The sequence below is a fragment of the Babylonia areolata genome, chromosome 4, assembly GCF_041734735.1.
Source record: "Babylonia areolata isolate BAREFJ2019XMU chromosome 4, ASM4173473v1, whole genome shotgun sequence".
Lineage (NCBI taxonomy): Eukaryota > Metazoa > Mollusca > Gastropoda > Neogastropoda > Buccinidae > Babylonia > Babylonia areolata.
The window spans coordinates 35,350,265-35,371,558 of record NC_134879.1 but is presented as its reverse complement, the minus strand read 5'-3'; the positions used below and the strand labels follow the sequence as shown (position 1 = coordinate 35,371,558).

At 37.9% G+C, this 21,294-nt stretch overlaps 1 protein-coding gene across 2 annotated transcripts in view; it reads left to right on the top strand.

Annotated features, from left to right (window-relative positions):
• The window catches only part of LOC143281109 (serine palmitoyltransferase 2-like), a 40,537-nt gene extending 20,002 nt beyond the window's left edge, over window positions 1–20,535 (top strand). For both annotated transcript variants that reach the window (XM_076586071.1, XM_076586070.1), the window contains exons 6-13: window positions 378–471; window positions 801–906; window positions 2,079–2,298; window positions 3,510–3,636; window positions 5,326–5,461; window positions 6,487–6,616; window positions 8,373–8,471; window positions 9,585–20,535. In XM_076586071.1, coding sequence (XP_076442186.1) covers window positions 378–471; window positions 801–906; window positions 2,079–2,298; window positions 3,510–3,636; window positions 5,326–5,461; window positions 6,487–6,616; window positions 8,373–8,471; window positions 9,585–9,587 — 915 coding nt within the window. In that variant the 3' untranslated portion in view covers window positions 9,588–20,535. The remainder of the gene's footprint in view (window positions 1–377; window positions 472–800; window positions 907–2,078; window positions 2,299–3,509; window positions 3,637–5,325; window positions 5,462–6,486; window positions 6,617–8,372; window positions 8,472–9,584) is intronic.
• Window positions 20,536–21,294: the final 759 nt, after the last annotated feature.

Genomic DNA, 21,294 nt, shown 5'->3' with positions numbered 1-21,294 from the left:
CAATAAGCACATTATGACAACCAAACTTCTTGTCATGACAATAATCATGTAATATATGTTTTATTTATTTTTCTTTTTTAAATGAGCAGCCTGCAGTTGTTTTAAAAGCTTTTTGCACTTGATGATTAAAAATTTTTTTTAATAACCACATTATGTCATGTGGAATAGTTAATCTTTACATCAATAACCGTTTTGTATAAAGAGAGTTGAAGCAGGAAACACGCAGGAATAAGGCTTAATCCTGGTTGCTGGTGAAAGCATTGCACAGTATGACTGACAACTGGAGTTTTATGCCAGTGAGATGTGTACCACAGATAGATGAACAGATAAAAAAGACAGATAAATAGAATAGCTGCATGAAATGTCTGTTGTTTCAGGGATGCCTGATTCTGAGTGATGAACTGAACCATGCCTCTCTCATCCTGGGATCTCGCTTGACTGGGGCAGCCATCCGTGTCTACAAGCATAACAGTAAATGGATATTGTTTGTTTGATCTGGTATTAAACAAGAAAGGAACATACAGGCAAACCCACAAACAGACAGAAACACCATTCATGCACAACTCTGTGTGTTTTCATAAAGATGAACAATGTTGCTTTCTTTTTTTGTCAACAGTTGTTTACTTTTTTTGGTATGTGTATGTGTGTGTGCGTAACTATCATGATGATGATGTGTGTGGGTGTGTGCGTGTGTGTGTAACTATCATGATGATGACATGTCTGTGTATGTATGTGTGTACGTGTATGTGTAACAAATTGCCTGACACATTTGAACCCCTGTTGTCCCATGGTTGCACCAGACATGAAGGACCTGGAGCAGAAGCTGCGTCAAGCAGTGTGTGAGGGACAGCCACGGACACACCGCCCCTGGAAGAAGATCCTCATCGTGGTGGAAGGGGTCTACAGGTGAGTAGGGACTGGGTTTGTCTTACCTCCTCAGATCATTGGCTCTCCCCATATCATACAGAATAAAGTACAAGATCAGTATTCTTTGTTTCACAAATCTGCCCCTTCCTATCTTTGTGGCTGCCTTCACCTGTACACCCCATCTGGCTCTCTACGATCGGCTTCGGATCCACTCTGTTTACATATACCCTGGTTCAAACACTCCACTGTTGGCTGCCGTTCTTTCTCTGTCTCCGGACCTTGCAATTGGAATGAACCTCCTCTTCCGCTTTGTCAGGTCTCCGCACTCAGCTCTTTCAAATCTGGCCTTAAACCCCACCTCTTCCCAAGATAGCCTCCCTTCCCTGCCCCTTCCTTGTTGTCAGTTTCTCCAGTTTTAGAGTTATGAATGTATGTGAATGACTAGTATGAAAGGGCTTTGATTTGTCTCTGCACAAGATTCAGCGCTATATGGATATTGTTGTTGTTATTATCATCATAGCCCATACACAGAAATAGAATACTTTTCCTATCTCCAGTAAGATAAATTCAAGTGTAGTGTATGAAATAAAACAGGCTGTATCAGGGCTGAATAACCATCAGTTCATAAAACCAGTGGAAGACAAAACAAAATAATGGTAAAAGGTAAGTTAAAACAGTGTCAGAAAGACCAGTTCATCCAGTGTCTTGCTTGGTCCGCGTAAAACATGTATAATTTTAATCAAGTTAAGGATATTGAAAATAATGTAAAATGCAGATTGCACTTAGCATATGAAAAGGAACAAAAAGGTTGTCTCTGATAAAAATTTTGCAGAAAAAGCTGCTTTGATTTTTAAACAAATACACTTGCAGAGGGGAAAAAAGAAAGAAAAGAAAGTAAGTAGTGTTGCATTGTAGTTATGCGTTCTTGATGGTAGTTTGGAGTTTCACACATGGCAATCTGTTGTGACAAAAACCATTACAGTACAGCAGTACAATACAACAGTACAAAGCTAAGATACAAGAATGCAGTACAGTAGAAAAGTTCAATGCAACAATACAGTACAGTAGTACAATACAATCACAATAAAGTGCATTACATTACAACAGTACAATACAACAGTAAAATACAATCACAATAGTACAGTGCAACTTGACAACACAATACAATACAACACCCCCATGCCCACCCCTGCCACCCCCTATTATTTCAGCATGGAGGGGTCGATCGTGCGGCTGCCGGAGATCCTGCGGCTGAAGAAGAAGTACAAGGCGTATGTGTACCTGGACGAGGCGCACAGTGTGGGGGCCATGGGGACGCACGGTCGTGGTGTGGTGGACTATTTCGGCCTGAACCCCCGTGATGTCGACATCATGATGGGCACCTTCACCAAGAGCTTCGGGTCCTGCGGGGGATACCTGGCTGGCTCCAGGGTGAGGGAGGGGGAATGCAGGGGAGTGTCTGCTGGGTGGGTGGGTTTGGGGTGTGTTATGAGAGGAGGTGGGGTGATGGGAAAGTGAGGAGATGAGTGGGTTATGTGGTGGTCTTGTAACGTAAGTGCAAGGAAGCCAGAGAATTGCGAGATTTCGGGTTTGAATTCCACTCTTGCCAGACTTTTCTTCCTCTCCACTAGACCTTTAGTGGTGGTCTGGACGTTTGGTATTTGGATGGGATGATCAATTGAGGTGTTATATGCAGCATGCACTTAGGGCACATAAAAGAACCCATGGCAACAAGAGAATTGTCCTTGGCAAAATTATCTTGTAAAATCCACCCTAAAATACATTTTGTGTGTGTGCGCATTACTGAAGCCTGACTGAGTTAGGTTTCAGTGAGCTCAACCCGGGTAGGCAGTCTGTTGTGCAAATGGCTTCCTATTTGTAAAGCTCTTAGAGCTTGGTTTCAGACTGAAGATGGGCGCTCAATAAGTATCAGTGATAATTAATAGTTATTAGAAGATGTATTGAGCTGCACTTGAGAGCTGTTTGTAGTGATGCGGTGGAACAGCTTCTGTTGTCATGGATTTTTTTTTTTTTTTTTTTTTTTGGAATCAGTGCAGAGTTGATCAGTCAGTGGTGTCTGATCAGTATGGTCAAATCTGACTGTCCCTTAGTTTGTTCAGACAAGTTATTCTTCATGATTGTGCCAGCAAACAAGCACAAATATGCAGAAATAAAACACAAGTCAGTTGGTAAATCCTCCAGAAATGATGTAGTGAGCCAGGTATTCATGAATATTTGTCTAAGACAGGCTGCTTGTCTTTGACAAAAAACCAAAAACAAAAAAACCCAACAAAAAACAAAAAAACATACAGCATTTTATGTTTGTGGAAATGCTGCCAACTCCAATGATTCTGTAAGATGACTATACTGTCTGTTGTCTTTGACTGTTACAGGATTACTGCTGCTTGTTATTCAATAATATAGGTACTGTTTGGGCATTCCTGTGAGGACCATTGATGTGTTTTGCTTCCACAAACTTACTTTTTCCCTAGAATGCACAGGCTTTGATCCATTTGAACTTGATGAATAAATATTGAAAATGTCACCCTGCAAAAAACGGAAAATGGCTTTGTTTTCATTTTCCTTACATAGATATCCGAGTTTCCAGTTCTTTAAAGATGATTCTTTGCCTCTTCTTGCAGAAACTGATCCAACACTTGCGAGTGAACTCGCACAGTGCCATCTACTCGTGTGCCATGTCGGCACCCATCACCCAACAGGTGATGTCCACCATAAACATCATCATGGGCAAGTGCTTGGCTCAGGAAGGTAGGCACCATGCAGAGACTTGTTTCATACATGTGCAACATACACTACACACAAGATTCCACAGTGACTAAATGGTTGTCCCTGGCAAAATTCTGAAGAAAAATCCACTTTGATATTAAAGCAAATTTACTTTCAGACAGAGAGACAGAGAAAAACAACCGGTTTTTTTGTGTGTGTGACAGAGAAAAAAAACACTTTTTTTGTGACTGGACTCGACTTCATTTATTGTCATAAAATCCCAAAGGATTAATAGGCACAACAAAAGAACAAATGGAACAAAGAAAGAAACGGCCATCTAAGATGCATGCAATGAAATACATATTTGGCCAGTTTTTTTGACAGTCATTGCAATTGAATAAGTCAGTTGGTTTCAGGATATTGTCTTCTATCTTTCTCATGATCACATCTGATAGATGATTATACTGCTGTACAATCATAATTAGATGGTTTCCCAAATGTGACCAGCTTCTACAAAGTAATAGATAAGTCAATTTTTTAGGATATAAAGATATATAAACCATTGAAAAGAAGACAAAAAGACTTTTCCAGTGATGTATAAAACATGTTCCTAGGTTAAAAATACAGAAGTTATGGTAGTTCAAAGTGTGTTAGAAGTGTGGCAGCCATTTTGAGAAAAACAGCTTTAAAGTTTTGCATCTAATTCTTGAGATTTTTCCCTCGTAACGCGGGTTTGTTTTGGCTGCATGCCTGTGAAAGTTAAGCAGGTTATCAAACTAGGGTCTGTACATGCGTTGGGCAATGATATTCATACTTGATGATAATATTAATGTAATTTTGAATGGTTTGTTTTGGAGTGGAAAAGAGTTTTTTACTCTTGATCTCTCAACAAATGAAGCTTCTTTTATTTTCATTTCTTTTACATCAGAATTAGAATGATGCACATCTACATTTTGATTTTGTTAAGAATTGAGATAAGCCTGTGATTTTTTTCGTACTTTAAATATGCCAGTGTTAGTGGGTGTGCAGTGGTTCAATGAATGTGGCCCATTTTAATTACACATACTTAACCGTGACCCACTAGTGCAGACTCCGGCAGGGGTCTGACATTCCTGTCCTGTGCAAACTACTATCCACTTATGCGGAGAAAACGAAAGTTGCTACAGGGCCCATTTTGGTTCATTCTTTATTTCAGTGGTTTGCCCTAAGTATCTTCCATGCCCATATATTATGTTTTTACCTATTTACCTACACATTTATGTTTAGTATTTCTTTTTCTTTTATGTTAATGTATCCTGTTCAGATATCGAATAGATATTAATGTAAAATATGCTGTTTTTCAGGATAATTGCTCCGCAATATCGGCATGTAGGTGCAGAAATTAACTAAATTTTCTAATTTATAGTTTGAGTTTGGCAAAAACAGCGAGATATGTTGTAATTTAGAGGTTGAACTATGTATGCAATGGTGCAAAAAACTCTATTTACCCCAGATGGACCCTCAGCTCTGTTTTTGCCGTAGTGCAATTGAATGCAGCGCAAGTTATCTATCATTTTGTGGGAGACAGTCACGAATTATGAAGTAAAATACATGTTGTGTGTGTGTTTTTTGTTGTTGTCTAATATCACTTTGAATAGAAATAGATGTAAAATTGCTGACTACTCCTACTTAATAAAGAGTTGAATGGCAACCTCCACTAACTCCTGCCCATTTATCCTCCTCTTCTTCAAGGTCAGCGCCGCATCAGCCAGCTGAAGTGGAACACTCGCTACTTCCGCAAGGGTCTCCACGACCGAGGGTTCATCATCTATGGCAATAAAGACTCACCTGTAGTGCCTTTGCTCATTTACATGCCCTCCAAAATTGCGTGAGTTACAAAAAAAAATCAGCTGGTTTTTTTATTAGTTTGTTTTCGGGGCATGGTTTCTGGAGGACAGGGAAGGGGTGAGGGGAGGGGCTTGGCAAGGGAAGGGTGGGGGAGAGATTAAGGGGGGTGAGGGAGCAATGGTTTTAACTGTGTAAAGGTTTGGTTGTTGAGAGGAACAGAATGAAATAGGGGTAATTTGTGATAAGGGTGTTGATAAAAGACATAGATTCTTTTCCTGTATATGTCTTGCCACTGTTATTTATTGATTGATCTATTTCTGTGACAAACGGTACAGAAAAAACACAAGGACCTGTAAGAAAACATTGTAACAAAATATGAGGGAGCCCAGCTGTATGAAATGTTTATTATTTATATCAGTAAAGAACACTGAAAATTTTTGCCCTGTGTTTTCTATCTGTTAAATAGACCATGTTTTGTTCCAGTAATGCTTCTAGGCTCATTGACGATTTTTCACAAAGGAGCGATTGATATATATATATGTATTTTAAAATTTTCTCAGTTGGGCGCTTAGTGGCAGTACCAAAACAGTACCAAGAAAACTGAGCTTTTTTTTTTTGTTTTTTTGTTTTTGCTTCTTTTTTTTATTTCAGTTTTTGACAACATGCAACAAATTTGCATTAGTCCATTCACAAAAAAGAAAAAGGAGACAAAATGACAAAACGTGAAAAAAAAAATTGAAAAAAAAAAGAATAGGGAACAAACTACTTCAAATGATAAAATAAATCATTTGAATAAGTCATCACATTTATAATTAAATTTAAACAATCAGTTCATCCAAAGTGTACCAGCTGTATTTATTTCAATATACATACTTTTTTCACTTTGCTCTAGTCAAGTGGTATTTTACTTTTGCACATAGTGAACTATCCATTTCTATTATTTGTGACCAAACATTGAATCAGTCTAGAGTCTTGTAACTGTAACCACCCTAGCTTTATTTCACTGAGTTTTTGTTTTGTTGTTGTTGTGGATGTTGGGCCCAGCACTTGAGATGCATGTTTCAGTCTGTTCAGCCGTGAGTGTCTGAAGCGAGGGTTGGGAACAGTGGTGGTGGGCTTCCCGGCAACCCCTATCATTGAGGCCCGCGCCCGCTTCTGTCTGTCTGCCGCTCACACCAAGGAGATGCTGGACAAGGTGGGTGCAGAGTTCCAGTACTGTCATGGAAAAGTCTGAAAAGTCTTGAAGGAAAAATGAGAGAACCATTTCTCCGGGGCTGGAAGAACTCTTGGGGAAAAATAAATGTTCTGTCCTTCAGGGTCTGGATAAGATTTTTTTTTTCCTTCAGGGTCTCGATAAGTCTTGGAATTTTAATTGATCATGTTTGACCAATAGCATTCAGCAAAGAGCATAATGCATTTGACACCTTCACTGCTCTAGGACGGAAAATTCGTTCCCTTCAGGGGAAGCGCTGGGCCTGTCCTTATATCGATCATTTGACATTTGCACACAGCAGCAAAGACAAAAGAAATCATTTATCTCCTGGCCTGACTGTTTATTAATTTCATGTTGAAAAATCTTGAATAAAAGCTAATTTGTGTTTGCACATTTCTTCTGTCTTTGTTGTTGTCTGCACATATCAGATGATCGGTACAAGGACAGGCCCGGCGCTTCTTTTTTTGAGGAAGCGTCTGGGTTTGTTCCAATGTACCTTTTATTTATCTGTGTGCTAGCTGAATCGGTAGTGTAAGCAGCACTGACTTGAAGTTGTGTACCTTGTGTATGGATAGAGTTACCACTTCTTGCTATTTGCTGATCTTTGATGAATGATTTGAGTCTTAGTTCCATTTACCCAGAAACTAGTTTTTATTTTTATTTTTATTTTTATTTTTTTATAAATCTGGTTTTAGTGACTAGTTATAAAAGAACACACAGGAGAGAAGAAAAGTTACATGAACGAATTGTCATTCTTGTATAATGAAATGACTCCCTCCCACCCCCACCCCCACCCCCCCACTTCAGAAAGGAAAAATGTTTAAACGTAAGGAATGAATTTTTCGTATTATTGTTTGAAAAATGGAATTGTTGGTATTCAAAAATAATAATAATACTAAAAAGACACAGAAGATATTACAGCTGCCTCAAAATTATTTAGTTTTCATAAACAGAAGAGGAAAAGTCCGCTGTTGTCTGTCTCCCATGTTCTGCTGTGCTCATTTTCCTCTTTATGGAGATGCAGATGTGCGGTTCATTTGATTTCACTTTTAACCCTTTGGGAGGAAGCTGGCAGAATGGTTGAGGTGCTCAGCTGCCAATATGGAGAGTCAGTGAGGGTGTGAGTTGGAATCCCACTCTTGCCCTTTCTCCCAGGTTTGACTGGAAAATCAAACTGAGCATCTAGTCATTTGGATGAGATGATAAACCAAAGTCCCATGTGCAGCACGCACTTTGCGCACTAAAAAAGAACCCATGGCATCGAGGGTGTTGTCCTTTGGAAAAATTCTGTAGAAGAAATCCACACTGATAAGTACACAAATATAACAAAAGCATGCACTCAAAGCCTAACTGAGTGAGTTGGGTTGATCTGTTGGTCAGGCATCTGCCTAGCAGATGTGGTGTAGTGTATATGGATTTGTCCGAACATAGTGAAGCCTCCTTGAGAAACTGAAACTGAAGCTTTAACCCCTTGATTGCTGCTAACAAATATGCTCGTCAGCAAAGTGCTGTCACGTCACTGATATAAGACTGAGCTTTCAGATCAGAATGTTAGCTATGTCTCAGTGGTTGAACTTCTTCTTTTCAGGATTGCACAGCTCTTGTTCAGCAAAGTAAACTACACCATTAAAAGTGCACACAAAAGTTGTGACAGCACTTCAGATTCAGGCCACACTGATCCACTTTCAGCAAGGTTCAGCAGGCAGGGGGTTAATGAAGCACCATCTGTTTGTGGCAGGCGCTGGAAATAGTGGATGAGGTGGGAGAGATGCTGAAGATCAAGTACTCCATCCAGCCCCCACCTCAGTGGACCAAGGAGCCCTTGGTTCCTGTGGAGGTGAGGACAAGGGACATGGTGGTGGCAGTGCTCAGGGGAAACAGTGTTCGTGTGTGTGTGTGTGTGTGAGTTTGTATGAGAGGGTGTGTGTGTGAGTGTGGTGTTAGTGTTTGAGGATGTGTCAGTCTGGGTGTGGGTGTGTGGGCTCTGTGTGTGTGTGTGTGTGTGTGTGTGTGTGTGAGTGAGCAAGTATGAAAGAGAGAGGGGTTCACACACACGCAATATCTCTCTCTCTCTCTTTCAGAGAAAGAGAGTGAAGGATTGATTATCTTTACTGAAAAAGGGGATGAAGAGAGTGACAGAGAAAGAGAGTGAGTTATGAAAGGCTTTCCTCTTATTCTGTTGTAGTGATTTTTGTTTTGTTTTTTGTATAATTTGATTTCACAGCTGTTCTGCACATTGAAACTGTGTTTGGATATTCCATGAGATTTCTTCAGTACAAGCTTTATTGTGGATAAAACGATTCGTACTAGCTGTTAACTCATATATTCTGGAAGGATATTTGAAGTCAGATCCCATATTTCAAGCCCCAAAGGAGAAGAGAAAGAAGTAATCTGGATGGAGCTAGAAGACTCCAGTAAAGATCTGAGGACAAAAAAGATGGAATCAAACACCAGTACTGATGCAAACAGTGTAAAAGATGTCAGTACTGAAGCAAACAACATAAAAAAAAAAACCTGCATAAAAGCAGACATTCAACAATGCTTAAAAGACATGAACAGTTTGTGGTGAGATGAGGTAGAACATGGTAGGGCCAAAGGAATGACGCTTCGTTAGGCTTAGTTTGCATCAGTTTGACAGAAGTATATTTAGTCAAACAGGGATTATAATGCAGACTGCCCGTTCTGGAAAGATGTGTCACTCCTGACACACAGTCAGTATGTTTCGTTAATTGTTATTGTTCACTCACAAGCATGATTTACAGGTAGTTTCATGTTTACTTGTGTGATTTACAGGCAGTATCAGCCAGGTTATAGGCTGCTGTGCAAAACAGTTTTTGAGTGTGTAGGCAGTTTGCTTCAGATGAGATAGGGCTTAGAACAGTTGTGATGGACAGGTTTATCCATTAGCTGTTGATCATGTTTCATGGCTGGTTTGCTTGATTTGTTTCAGTGACAAGAAGAAGAAAATAGACAGGAGGCATGAGAGGAAGACGAAAGAAGCAAAGAAGGAGGCTTGTCATCTGCAAAGTGTATTCATTCGCATCATGTTGACGGGCGACATGAGTAGTGACTGCCATTTTTCTCAGCGAGCTTCAGACCTTCCTTTGTTGCTGAAGCTGTTGTGCATCTCAGTTTGTGATACTCCTAACACCGACTGACAAATTGTCATGTGTGCCGGACTGCTTCTATTCAAAAATAACAAATATAAATCATTTCTTCCTTTTTCCTTGTCCCTTATAAATCGTTTTGTTCTTTCCCCTGCCCCCCTTCCCTGCCCTTCTTTCTCTCTTTTTTTTTTCTTTTTTTTTTTTTTTTTTTTACTACCAGTTTTCATTTTTTCATTTCAACATACATCTAACGTATTTTCCCCAACAATTTGTTGTATATCAAAACTGATTTGTTTGCTGTTCTATTAGGTGTGGGAGCCTTTGTATACTTTTTAGAATTTTTTTTTTGAATTTTTATTATATTCTGTTTGTTTGAATTTGGATTCTGTCTTGCCCACCGTGTGAGAGAAATGTAACGTTGAGTATCGGCATAATGCTCTGTAAGGGGAAAAGACACTGCTCAGTTGATTGCAGCCCATTCCTTGTTAATTTAACAGCAGCTGAAGTGACAGAAGTGAGACACAATAATGTATATGGCATTTCGTGAAATAACATAGATGTATGTCTTTCCATTCCTGTATCTGTTTTGGTGGTTGTTGTTTTTTGTTTGTTTGTTTTTTAAACATGCACATGCTGACAAAGACATTGTAAAACAATATGAACTATGAATCAAGTAATAAAGCATGGTCTCTTGACCAGGATCTTTATAAATATTGACACATTTTGAATGCGCATATATGCGAACTATATGTTTTTTTGTTTGTTTTTTATTATGCTGTCTTTTTGTTAATTACCTGTTTTCACTTCATTCAGTCTCTCTGTTTCTCTCTCTTTCTCTCAGTCTTTTTCAGACTGTCTGTATCTCTATCTCTCCCTCTCTCTCCCTGTCTCTTTTTCTGTGCCTATGTTGATTCTCTGTCCCTCTCGGCTCCATCTACCTCTCATAACTGTTGTATCTTTATCTTTGCTTATAAACAACACAAGACAAGAAATGGATTGAAAACTCAAATGTTTTTGTTTTTTTCATTAGAGTTATGTTGGAGCTTCGGTTTGATTAATTTTCTAGTCCCTTCCTTAGATGAAAAGGAAAAAGGTTAAGAACCAACTGCTCACTTGTAAAACTTACAAATTAGATCTTACATGGGTGTGCATCAGTTTAAGTCCTCAGTTTGCATTTTGGGTTGTTTACCTGACTTTATTTTTGCAGATTTTTAGTCCAGTCTTTCCTTCACAACTTGCAAATTGAGAGTTTTGTTTCACGTTTGTTCCCCTTGCCTTTCATTTCAGAAAAGTACTTGCATTTGATATTTTCTGGCAGGATCTTTCATTTCTGCCTGAGAAAACAAAAGTGTGTTACATTGTTACCGGTATTCAAGTTATGAGTTTTCTTTATTGTGTTTTTTTACATTTGCAGCTAATGACCTTGATTCAGTTTGGTATTTGTTAATTCGTTAATTTATGTGATTAAGTTGGTTTTTTTCTGTTTTTTACAATGCTTAAAACTTGTTTTGGTGATGACTTCAGATTGGTCAATGTGATAACGAAAAGTGATGCTCCAGTGAAGCCTGTGTGCCTACCAGATGCACAATTTAGATTTCAGGCACACAGAGCTTCATAAGAGTACTGTGCAGGTATGACCCAGAAGTTTGTAATAAAAGCTCCATCCTATTGACATGTCATTTCACTATGTGTGGTCCGGTGAAGTGCTTATTCTCACTGTGCTAGAACTGGAGGTCGCTTCAAAAAAATAAAGCTGGATTTATCAAAACTGTGTTAGAAAAAAATGAAAACAAAAATCACCTCTTCATCTTGTTTTGGTTTTATTCATTTGTTACATTTGGTGTTTTTTCTTTTACGTAAGACTATCTTTAGTTGCCAGCAACAAAAAGCGCCTGAGATCAAAAGAAAGTGGTTAAATTGTTGGGAGATTTTCACCAAGCAGTTATGTGATGTGTGGAATGCCATCCAATAATGTTGTCATCGTAGTTGGCTCCTCCTCCATGTTAGATTACTCAGGCTGGCTTTAGATGAAGTTGTACTTGATTAAATCCCACACATTTTTGACAACTGCTTAATCCTAAGGTGCAATAGTGGTGTGACAGAAGTCTCAAGTGATAGCGATCATTTAATCCAGATCACAGGTTTTTTGTTTTTTTATTATTATTATTTTATTTTATTTTTTTATAGAATTAATTGGTGATATGCTCTAAAAATAAGTGGGGGCTGTGGATCAGAATGTTGATAAACTGCAAAACAACTTGACGCAACATATCGATGGAGAAAAGAGAGAGACACAGTGTATTAGAATGATTCATTTGGAAGCATTGTCTTTGGGAGGAACCACCAAGGGAGAAAACTCAGTTATGCTCTTTGCTAAGCAGAGACGTGAGCAGTGCATGATCATTTCCCACAGTGACCCCCACGGGAAAAGTGAACGACCACCAGGATAGGGGGTAATTTTGTCTAGTTGAAAAAAGTTTCCTCACTCAGAATGAAAAGTTTCAAACGTGTTCATTTCAGTGGTTTCACACCACCTTCATCAACAAAGTTGATACAAGAACGTCTTGGGTTAGACAGGCTGTGAGTGAACTAAACTCAAAGCTTCATTAAAGTTGTCTGGCTAACAGGCAAGTAAGTTCAAACTTTTGATTATTAGTGAAGGAAACTTAAAAAAAAAAAAAAAAAAAAAAGTATCCAGAATCAGAGAACCTGTACCAAGAAATATATTCCTGCTTTTTCCCTCAGCAAATTTTGGTGTTCAGTGAAGGAGAGACAACATGGGACAGACAGGAGCAGAGAGGGATCAAAAGACATCATTACACACATGCACACACACCTCCAGCACATGCTGATATGCTTTTCCAAGTCCTTGACTCGTGTAGTGATCTGCATGAGGCTGTTGTGTATGTGTGTGTGTGTGTGTGTGTAATCACTGCCAAGTATTTTGATAATGAAGAATATATATGGTTGTCATTGACTGACTTTGATCCCAAATAAGATATGAGAAGTGCACTTTTGCATAACTATATTTTGTTATGTGAATGTGATCCTATGCACACTGAATGTTTTGAATTCTTAAGCATGATTGAAGTGTAAAAACCCTAAAGAAAAAGCAGCATGGGTTCCATTCAATGATAGCCACTGCCCAGTCGAGAATTAACAGGACCAAATTCATTCTTTGGAACACAATGAAAATTGTCAAAAGCAATTATTTATTAAGAAAATCCACAGTATTATGATAAATCCCTCCCCCCTCGACATCCCCCCCTCCCACGCCCCCCATTCCTTTTTTTCCAGTTTAATGAAACATTGCCATAATAAATGTTGCTCAGCTTTTATTTTTTTCAGATACAGTAAAATTAGGCCTAGATTTTTAGGCAGTTTCTTAACCACATAGTCGATGGATTTTTGTTTTGTTTTGTTTTTTGCTTGCTTGCTTCTTTAGGAAAAACCACAGTAAAATTAATTTTTAAAGAGGTTTGCAGAGCGGTGGGATGGGGTGGGGAAGGATGCATTGGGCGTATACACAATGTGTTTATATATACATATATGCTTTGACAAGAATGACCAAGTAGCTGAGAGACCAATTAATTAATCATCATTTTCATTCTGAAAAAAACCCAACAACTGGAAGGATAGTTTGGTCTGACAGAAGGAAAGTAAGGGGATGGGAACTTCACAAGTAAAGCATAATCAAGTGTTGTCTTCGAATGTCTATTTTTAGTGTAGATGCTTGGCCTGAAGAGAGGTGTGTTTGAAGTTGTGTGCTTGCATTGTTCTAAGTATTGTTTAAACCACTGTCTTTTTTGTCTTTTTTTTTTTTTTGGTGTCTTTATTTGTCTTTTTTTTTTGCCGTTAAGTTGTTTTTGAACAAAAGTTTCTTTATTCTTTGAGACTTTGATATCAATAATCAAACAATTTGTCTGATGAGCAGTGTGATTTTTTATAATTTGTTTTGATACTTTGATTTACTTTTTCACCATCCACCCTCCCTCCTTTTCTTTTGAATTTTGTTTGTTTTTGTTTTTTGTTTGTTTGTTTTTATTAGTGTTCATTGACTCCCATTTGTAAGAAGAACAGGATTAAAGGAGAGGGGAGAGAGAAGTAAAGGAGAGAGGGGAAGTTAGGCAGAAATTGTTACACATCTTTTTGCTCTTTTTTTCTTTTTTCTTTTTTTTTTAACAATGTTTGATGATGCAGGTTTTAATGATTGCATTTTCCTTTGCACATGCATCTTCCACATAGGCTGTTTTTGATTTTTTTTTTTTTTTTTGGTCAATAATCGCTATTCCAGCTGTGATCAGTTGTAGAATACTGTGTTTTAAGGTGTCAACATAAGACGGTTCGAGTTTATCAATGCAGAAGCAGAAATCATAAAAGTCTATGTATTGACCAAGTCACAGGAAAGAAAAACTATTTTGTGGTGTTCTATTTCTGTTAGGTTGCATGTTTGTTTGTATCATGCCGAAACATTTGTTAAAAAAAAGTACTTTATTTCATTATTTATATGACATCCTTCAACATTTGTAACTAACACTGGTGGCCTGCTCTTGTCAGTTTTTTTGTGAAGAGAATTTAACAAAAATCATTTATTTTAATGATGTATGTGTTGCTTGATGATGTATTTTATGATGTTGCCCATGACTGTTGTTGTCATCCCTTGCTATGCCTTACCATTGTTACATGTGGTTTGTCTTCAAGTCAGTCTTTTTTGTTTGTTTGTGTTTTTAGTCCTCTTAGTGGCCATTGTTTCTTGTGTTGTCATGTATGACTTTCCTCATTCAGAGCTTCTTTAACCCAGAGAGCTCTTGGATTCAGAAAAAAAAATTGTTTGACCTTTCTGGTTGCCTATTTATGAGGGGAAAGATATTTCACTATTCTGATTGCCTTTGTAGGGGAGCAAGGAGGTGGGGGAGTTCCCACAAACCTAAATGGAAAGAATGAGTTGGTTCCAGACTTTTAACAGATAAAAGTATGGGTTGGAGAATGAAGGTGGGGATGGAACAGAAGGAAATCTTAGGGAGCAGAGGGATGGAACAGATGGAAATCTCAGTTCTCCTTATATAAAAAGAAAAAGAAAAAGACCTTTATCAGTTTACAGTATGGAAAGAAATGAATAGGATAAAATAGACTAAAAAAAAAAAAAAAAAAAAAAAAATCATTTGTTTGAAAGGCATGACTTTCACTGGGTGTTTGTTACTGGTTAAAATGAAATCTGTGAGTGAGGCACTGTTGTTCAACTATTGTGATACGTTCCCCAAGGATGAGCACTTTGTTTCTGTTGGTTTCTTCTGCAGTTGCAGTTGATGAGTCCAGCTTTTTTTTTTTCTTTTCAACTGACTGTTAGACACTTCCTTTGTTCTTTCAAGTTTGAACTTTGCACAGTGATTCAGGTATGTTGCATTCCTTAGTTATTATTTGTTTTCTCTTTTCTTTTTTTTTAGAGTTGCTTTTTACTCTTACTGATATTTCCAGGTGGTGGTAGGGTGATCGGGAGAGGGTGTTTATGGCTCTTTAAATCTGATTGGGGATGATTGTAATACGTTATGTCTGTCTGTGAAGCTCTCTGTGAACAGATTCCTCACAAACAGCATTGTCGACTAAATTTAAGCAGACTTTGTTGAAAATGATGGTGTTTGTAATGATCTGGTAAGCATGCAAGAAAGAAAGAAAATAAATGATACAAAACAAACAAGAAGCAGTCTGCATGATTCAGTTTTTTTTTCTTTCAACTCTCTCTCCAGGCATTCAATAATGAAAGTTATACAAGTGAAATTTAACAAAGAAGTGTATTTATATGGTACATGTTTGAGTTGTGTCCTTGGTGTATGTATGTATGTGTGTATGGTGGTGGCCCTTTTTCATACCTCTAAGTTTTCCTTCCATCCACCCTTCACCCTGATATGATGTTGTCTTTTTTGTTGTTTTGGTTTATGTTGTTGTTTTGTTTGGATTTGTTTTGATGTGTCATTGTTTTTTTTGTTTGTTTGTTGTTGTTTTTTTTCATGTAAATACTTCTGACTGTATCTTTCTTGAAAAAGAACTTGGTTGGTTTGTTGTTTTTTTGTGTGTTTTTTTCAATATTTTTTTATGCATTTATTTTTTGTATCAACTTAAAACAACTATATTATTGACATTGTGGTGTTGCTAATCTTTATTTTTTTAAATATCTTTTCTGCGTGGTGCTTTCATTGTGATAGCCCCTTTTAAGCTTGTGTAGTGCATAAAAATGCTAATATTCTTTTTTGCGGAATTGGGTTGGCATTGGACGTGTGATCAGGGATTGAAGCCCCACTTTGTGACAAGGTGTTGTATCCTTGGGAAGGCACTTTGATGTTCCTCACCCCACCCAAGTGTGAATGAGTACCAGACTTAAGTCGGGGAAGGTCAGCACGGTGGAAGCTCTGGACACAGTGGATATGATTTCACTGCCCATATGGCCTTAAAAGGATATTCGACATTCTACCTTTTTCCAAACCCATGATGATCATTGTATTCTCAATCTCACGCCCAGTGTAATGACAGTTGTATCTGACAGGTGTTATGACAGTTGTATCTGACAAGTAAACTACAAAACTTCCACTTCCTTAAAAGTTGGTACATTATCTGGATTGGAAATTCCACCTTTCCAAAGACTGCATCATCGGTTTTTTTTGTTGTTGAACTGATTGAAGGCTGACAGGATGATGTTAACCTACCACCAAATGTGTGGTTGACTTTTCTGTTTGTCATGCCAGGTCTTGTGCTTGTGACTGAAACAACATTGAAATCTACTGGCATGGTCTTTTTGTTGATTGCAATTTGAAACGAGGTATGTAGATGTGTATATAATTTAACAGTAACAAGGCTCTTGTGTAAAATTGAACAGTTTACTGGCAAGGGTGTATCTGTAGATGTATTGTTAGCTTTCATGTTGAGCTATCAGAATGAACAAGAATGGCATTTCTGAAGACTGGATAATGAAGAAAAGTTGATGGATTTTTTTTTTGTTTTGTTTTTGACTGAGGGTTCCCACAGAAACAAATGTATCCAGTCAATATCTGCACTTCTGTTTCTTTACAGCTAGACGTAGACTAAGCATAGAAAGATTTCTTTCTTTGTTTCTTATGACAGAATAAGTCAGCTGTGTTAGATTGTTCCCAGAAACCACAATATAAGCAATAATATAAGGTATAAGTTTACCTGTAATGTGGACTTTAGATATATATATATATATCACCTCTGTTCTGATATGTATGATTTAGAAGCATCATGTATATTGAAGTGTGTGTATATTTCTACACCGCCATTCAGGGTATGATTTCAATGTATATTTATTGGTATTCTTGTCCATGATCTTTTGATTTTTTGTTGTTTATCTCATGAAAGCCAAACCTTTAAAATGTCATCTCTTTTCTCAGTTGATGTGCCATCAGTTTAAGGGATTTTGGTTTTTTTTTTTTTTTTTCATTTGAAAGCATTCTGTCATTCTGACGCAAAACAGTAATGTGATGCTGTGTTTCACTGGAGTTGATTCCAGACACCATCCCGCTTTGTCAGTGCATATTACTGAACAACACAATTAAAGAACATACATAGAAGCGTTTAGAAATGGAAAAAAAGAGCTGGAAATATAAAGTAAAGAACATACATAGAAATATTTAGAAATGGAAAAAAAAGAGCTGGAAATAAAGGATAGATGAACTAAAAAGAGGGTAGAGTTGAAAAGTATGAGAAAAGGGGAAAAAAAACCTGACAATGTTTATCATGTAGCATTGTTACAGTAGAGGTGAAAAGATAGAAATATTCTGCACTAATAAAAGTGTAATTTCTAGAAAACGAGTAGCCAAAGACCTAGAGGTGTCTTCTGGTTTCTGTAGATGACCTGAGCTTATGTCGATGTAAGTTGAAAGGGATGGTTTGTAAGACAGATGCGTACAGTCTGGGGACGTCTTCTTTTTTTTTCACCTGAAATACAGCTGTAGTGTGTTTGCTGTCACTGGTCTGAGGACAGAAATCTGAGGAAGTGTCATGGACTTACAAATGACTTTTTTTTTTCTTTGCTTATAGTAAATAGGTGGGGAAAATCAACTTTTTTCCTCTTTTTTTCCCCCCCTGTCCTTTGCTTAGAGTTGATAGAGATGCATTTGGCTGAATCGGTTAGTTTTCAGACCTTGGTTCAGTGTTCACCAGTGATCAGGGTTTGAGGCCTCATTTTGGCATGGCGCTGTCCTTGAGAAAGGCATTTTACTCCCAATATTTTTCTCTACCCAGGTGTGAATGATCACCTGACGGGTTGGGGAAGGTTACAAAGACTGCGCCTTGGACACAGTGGCTGTGTATGGATTCACTTTCCCAGGTGGCCATCAAAGGCTACGGGACCCAAACATTGTTTTAGTAACTATCAGTAATAGTTGTTTGAAATACCCAGGCATCATTCAGCCTGTTGACAAATTTGCTGCACTTTAGGTTGTGATGGGGGTGGGTTGGGGGTCAAGGTGCGTTTTCTGTTGATGCAAAAAAAAAAGAAAAAAAAAAAGGAAAAGTGCTTATCATAACACTTACATGTTGATGACCTTGTTCCTTGCAGGATTACAAGACTTAATCATGAGTTGGTGTTTTGTGCCTCTCTGCTTGGTAGGTTTATCAGTTGAATGTGTGGGATTTGTACACATGAATATATTCATTTCAGAGCATACAAGCACACACATTACAATTGGAGACAGCACTTAAGATTGTGAGTCAGTTAAATGTAAGTATTGTTTATTTGTTTTTAATCATTTATTTGTTTGTTTATTTGTTTATTCATAGTGGTTTTGGGAACATGAGCCTTAGATGTGACTGAGTCTGACTTATTATATCTGATGACTTATTTTGCCTTTCACATATTTATTTAAGACCAAAAGGCCTTGTTGTGGTAGGAAAGTAAAAGATATTTCATGAGATACATATTTTTAAGCTATATAACTTATTTTATGATGTAGGTAACATTGTGACATTAGTTTGCTTCATTTTTTTCTTGCCAGGACTTAAAAAGGTATGTTTCTACTGACAAAAAGACAAGACGACATAAAAGCAGCAGAAAAGTCTGTGCTGAAACAGAGAATGATGGTATTTTTTCAGCTAGGGTTAATATGTAAGACTTCTGAATTGAAATCACCCCAGTATTAATCATTTCGGCTTTTAACCGATGTGAAATGGAACCCAGTATTGTGACACTGATGGTGTTTCTCCAAACCCCTTGTCAGCTGCTGAGGAATGTGCCAGTCGGTGAAGGGCTGTCTCCTCACCGAGATAAAATAGAGCTTAAAAGTCAGGATGTCAGTCACCGCACCATATTTGGACTTCCTCTGTTGGCAGTATTTTTGTTCAGTAAAGTCAATTACGCTATTGATAAGAACAGAAACAGTAGTAACTGCCTTTCAGACTCATGTCACACTGATCTCATTTCACCCAGGTTCAGCAGTCAGGGGGTTAAAAACTGCCATTTACAACTGGTGTCTACTTGGCCTGCAGCTTTTAAGTGTGTGTTAACTTTGAGTGTGAACTTAATGTCCGTGTTTTTCTTTTGATCCAAGTTCCAGACATCTGTTCTGTGTTACCATTTTGCTGACACATATCTTGGGGAAAAGACAAGGGGTATTTATTATTTATAAGCTGACAGAATATGTATATGTGCACTCTGTATATTGTGGAAACTGTATAGTTTTATCATTTGGTGGCATGATTTAGTAAGTTGGCAAGAGGATATATTTTACACTCGTTTCCATGAGAACGTTATTTATCTAAGTTCGATCATTGTGTGGTGTCGTCTGTCCGCAGGATGTGTTCGTGAGTTTAATCATAAAGGTCTTTGGTATGTTCTTCAGTGCTTGCTTTATAGCTTGTGATTTACTGATCAGTTATTTCCATTCATGTATCCAACTGTTTGATATGAAAAGCAAGTATACAGCACATTTAGTGCAGCTTACTCTCTTTGTGTGTTTGTGTGGTATTTTGATTTGTGCTTGTCTTTTTTTTACTTTTTTTTTTAACAATCCTTTTTACCTATTGTTTAGCACAGATTTGTTTTTCTGGGTAGGTATCTTAAGTATTGTCTGGAATTCCAATGCTTGAATGCTAACATAATCTAATTCTCTCTTTGTTAAGCAGTCTACACATTATTATTTCTATCTTAGATTTATTTGCAGTTTGTTTAAATGTTATGCTTTTTTTTTCTTTTTTCTTTTTTTTAGTTGTTGGTATAACATTAAGACCAAAAATATAGGGATATTTATAGATGTGTGAATAAGTAACACTCAGAAGCAAAAAATAAGGATATTAATAAATATTATGTGTAAATATGTTACACTCAGAAGTAAAGATAGGGATATTTTTTGACATGTGTCTGTATATTACACCCAGAACCAGGTCCAGGCTCATTGAGACTACAGTGTAAGCGATAATACCACCAGATTTGTATTCTATAACACTGTGACTTGATCACCTAATGCTCAGATGATGATGCTGTGACATATGAAATTAATTTGGAAATAATTACTACTTGATTAGGAAGGGATGCAAGTTTTTTGAGGGAGGTATTTTACCATAAGAGTTTACTGCATGTTACCAGTTGTTATTAAAATTTGCATTCCTGCTTTTCTATTATGTATATATAACAAAGTACTCCCTCCCAGACTATGTTATTGTATACCTTATCATCATTCTGGCTGGTGGTTTTCAGATTTATAACGAGCAGAACGCTTGTTTTGATACACTGTGTATAGAGCTTTGGAATGCCGATTTGACAATACATTTGTTTGTATCAACAAATGACCTGTGATTGGTGTGTGTGCGATGTGTGTGTGTGTGCCTTTGTTGGAGCAACTGTTGTGGGGTCAATGTGCATCATGGCAATCACCGAGCACCGGCTGGTGTAGCAGCCTGTCTGCACCCTGGTCAGTTTTTACCCCGTGGTCAAATCTGGCTAACCCAGATTACCCCTGGGGTCTCAGTACACTGGTCGGGAATGATTCCCGAGGTGATCTTTGAACCACTGGTTGGATTTTACCCCCTTCCAAATAGGAATAGGGGTCATTCCAGGCTGGTTTAAAATTACCCCATGGATAAATTTAACCCAGTCAGAACTGACCCCTCTCTCCATCTCAGTTGTAGTGGGGAGAAGGCATCTTAGTGTGGAGGAACTTCAGTACAGGCTTTCAAAGTAGGACACCACTACCAATAAGTTGTACAGGAGAGGGTTGTGGGGGAGTCGGTGAAGGTTGGCCCCACAAGACACCCCCTCCCTCCTCCTCCCTTTTTCAATAGCTGTTTTGAACTTGTTAAAAGGGGGTAATCTCCAGCTAAGGAGTGTGGGGTTGCAAGAGGTTCATCTTGATTTACCATGAATGACTCCAGAGGTCATTCAAGGCCAGCCCAGAATGACTGCGGGGTAGACTCTTGTAGTGGGGTAGACAGGTGGTTTCACTGGTGGGTATGTTAACATCTCTTCCCAAGACCAACACAAGCCATTGCATGCAGACAGGAAAAGAACAAAAAGGGCAGCACTGCGCTGGCTGTGGGGAAGTGCATTCA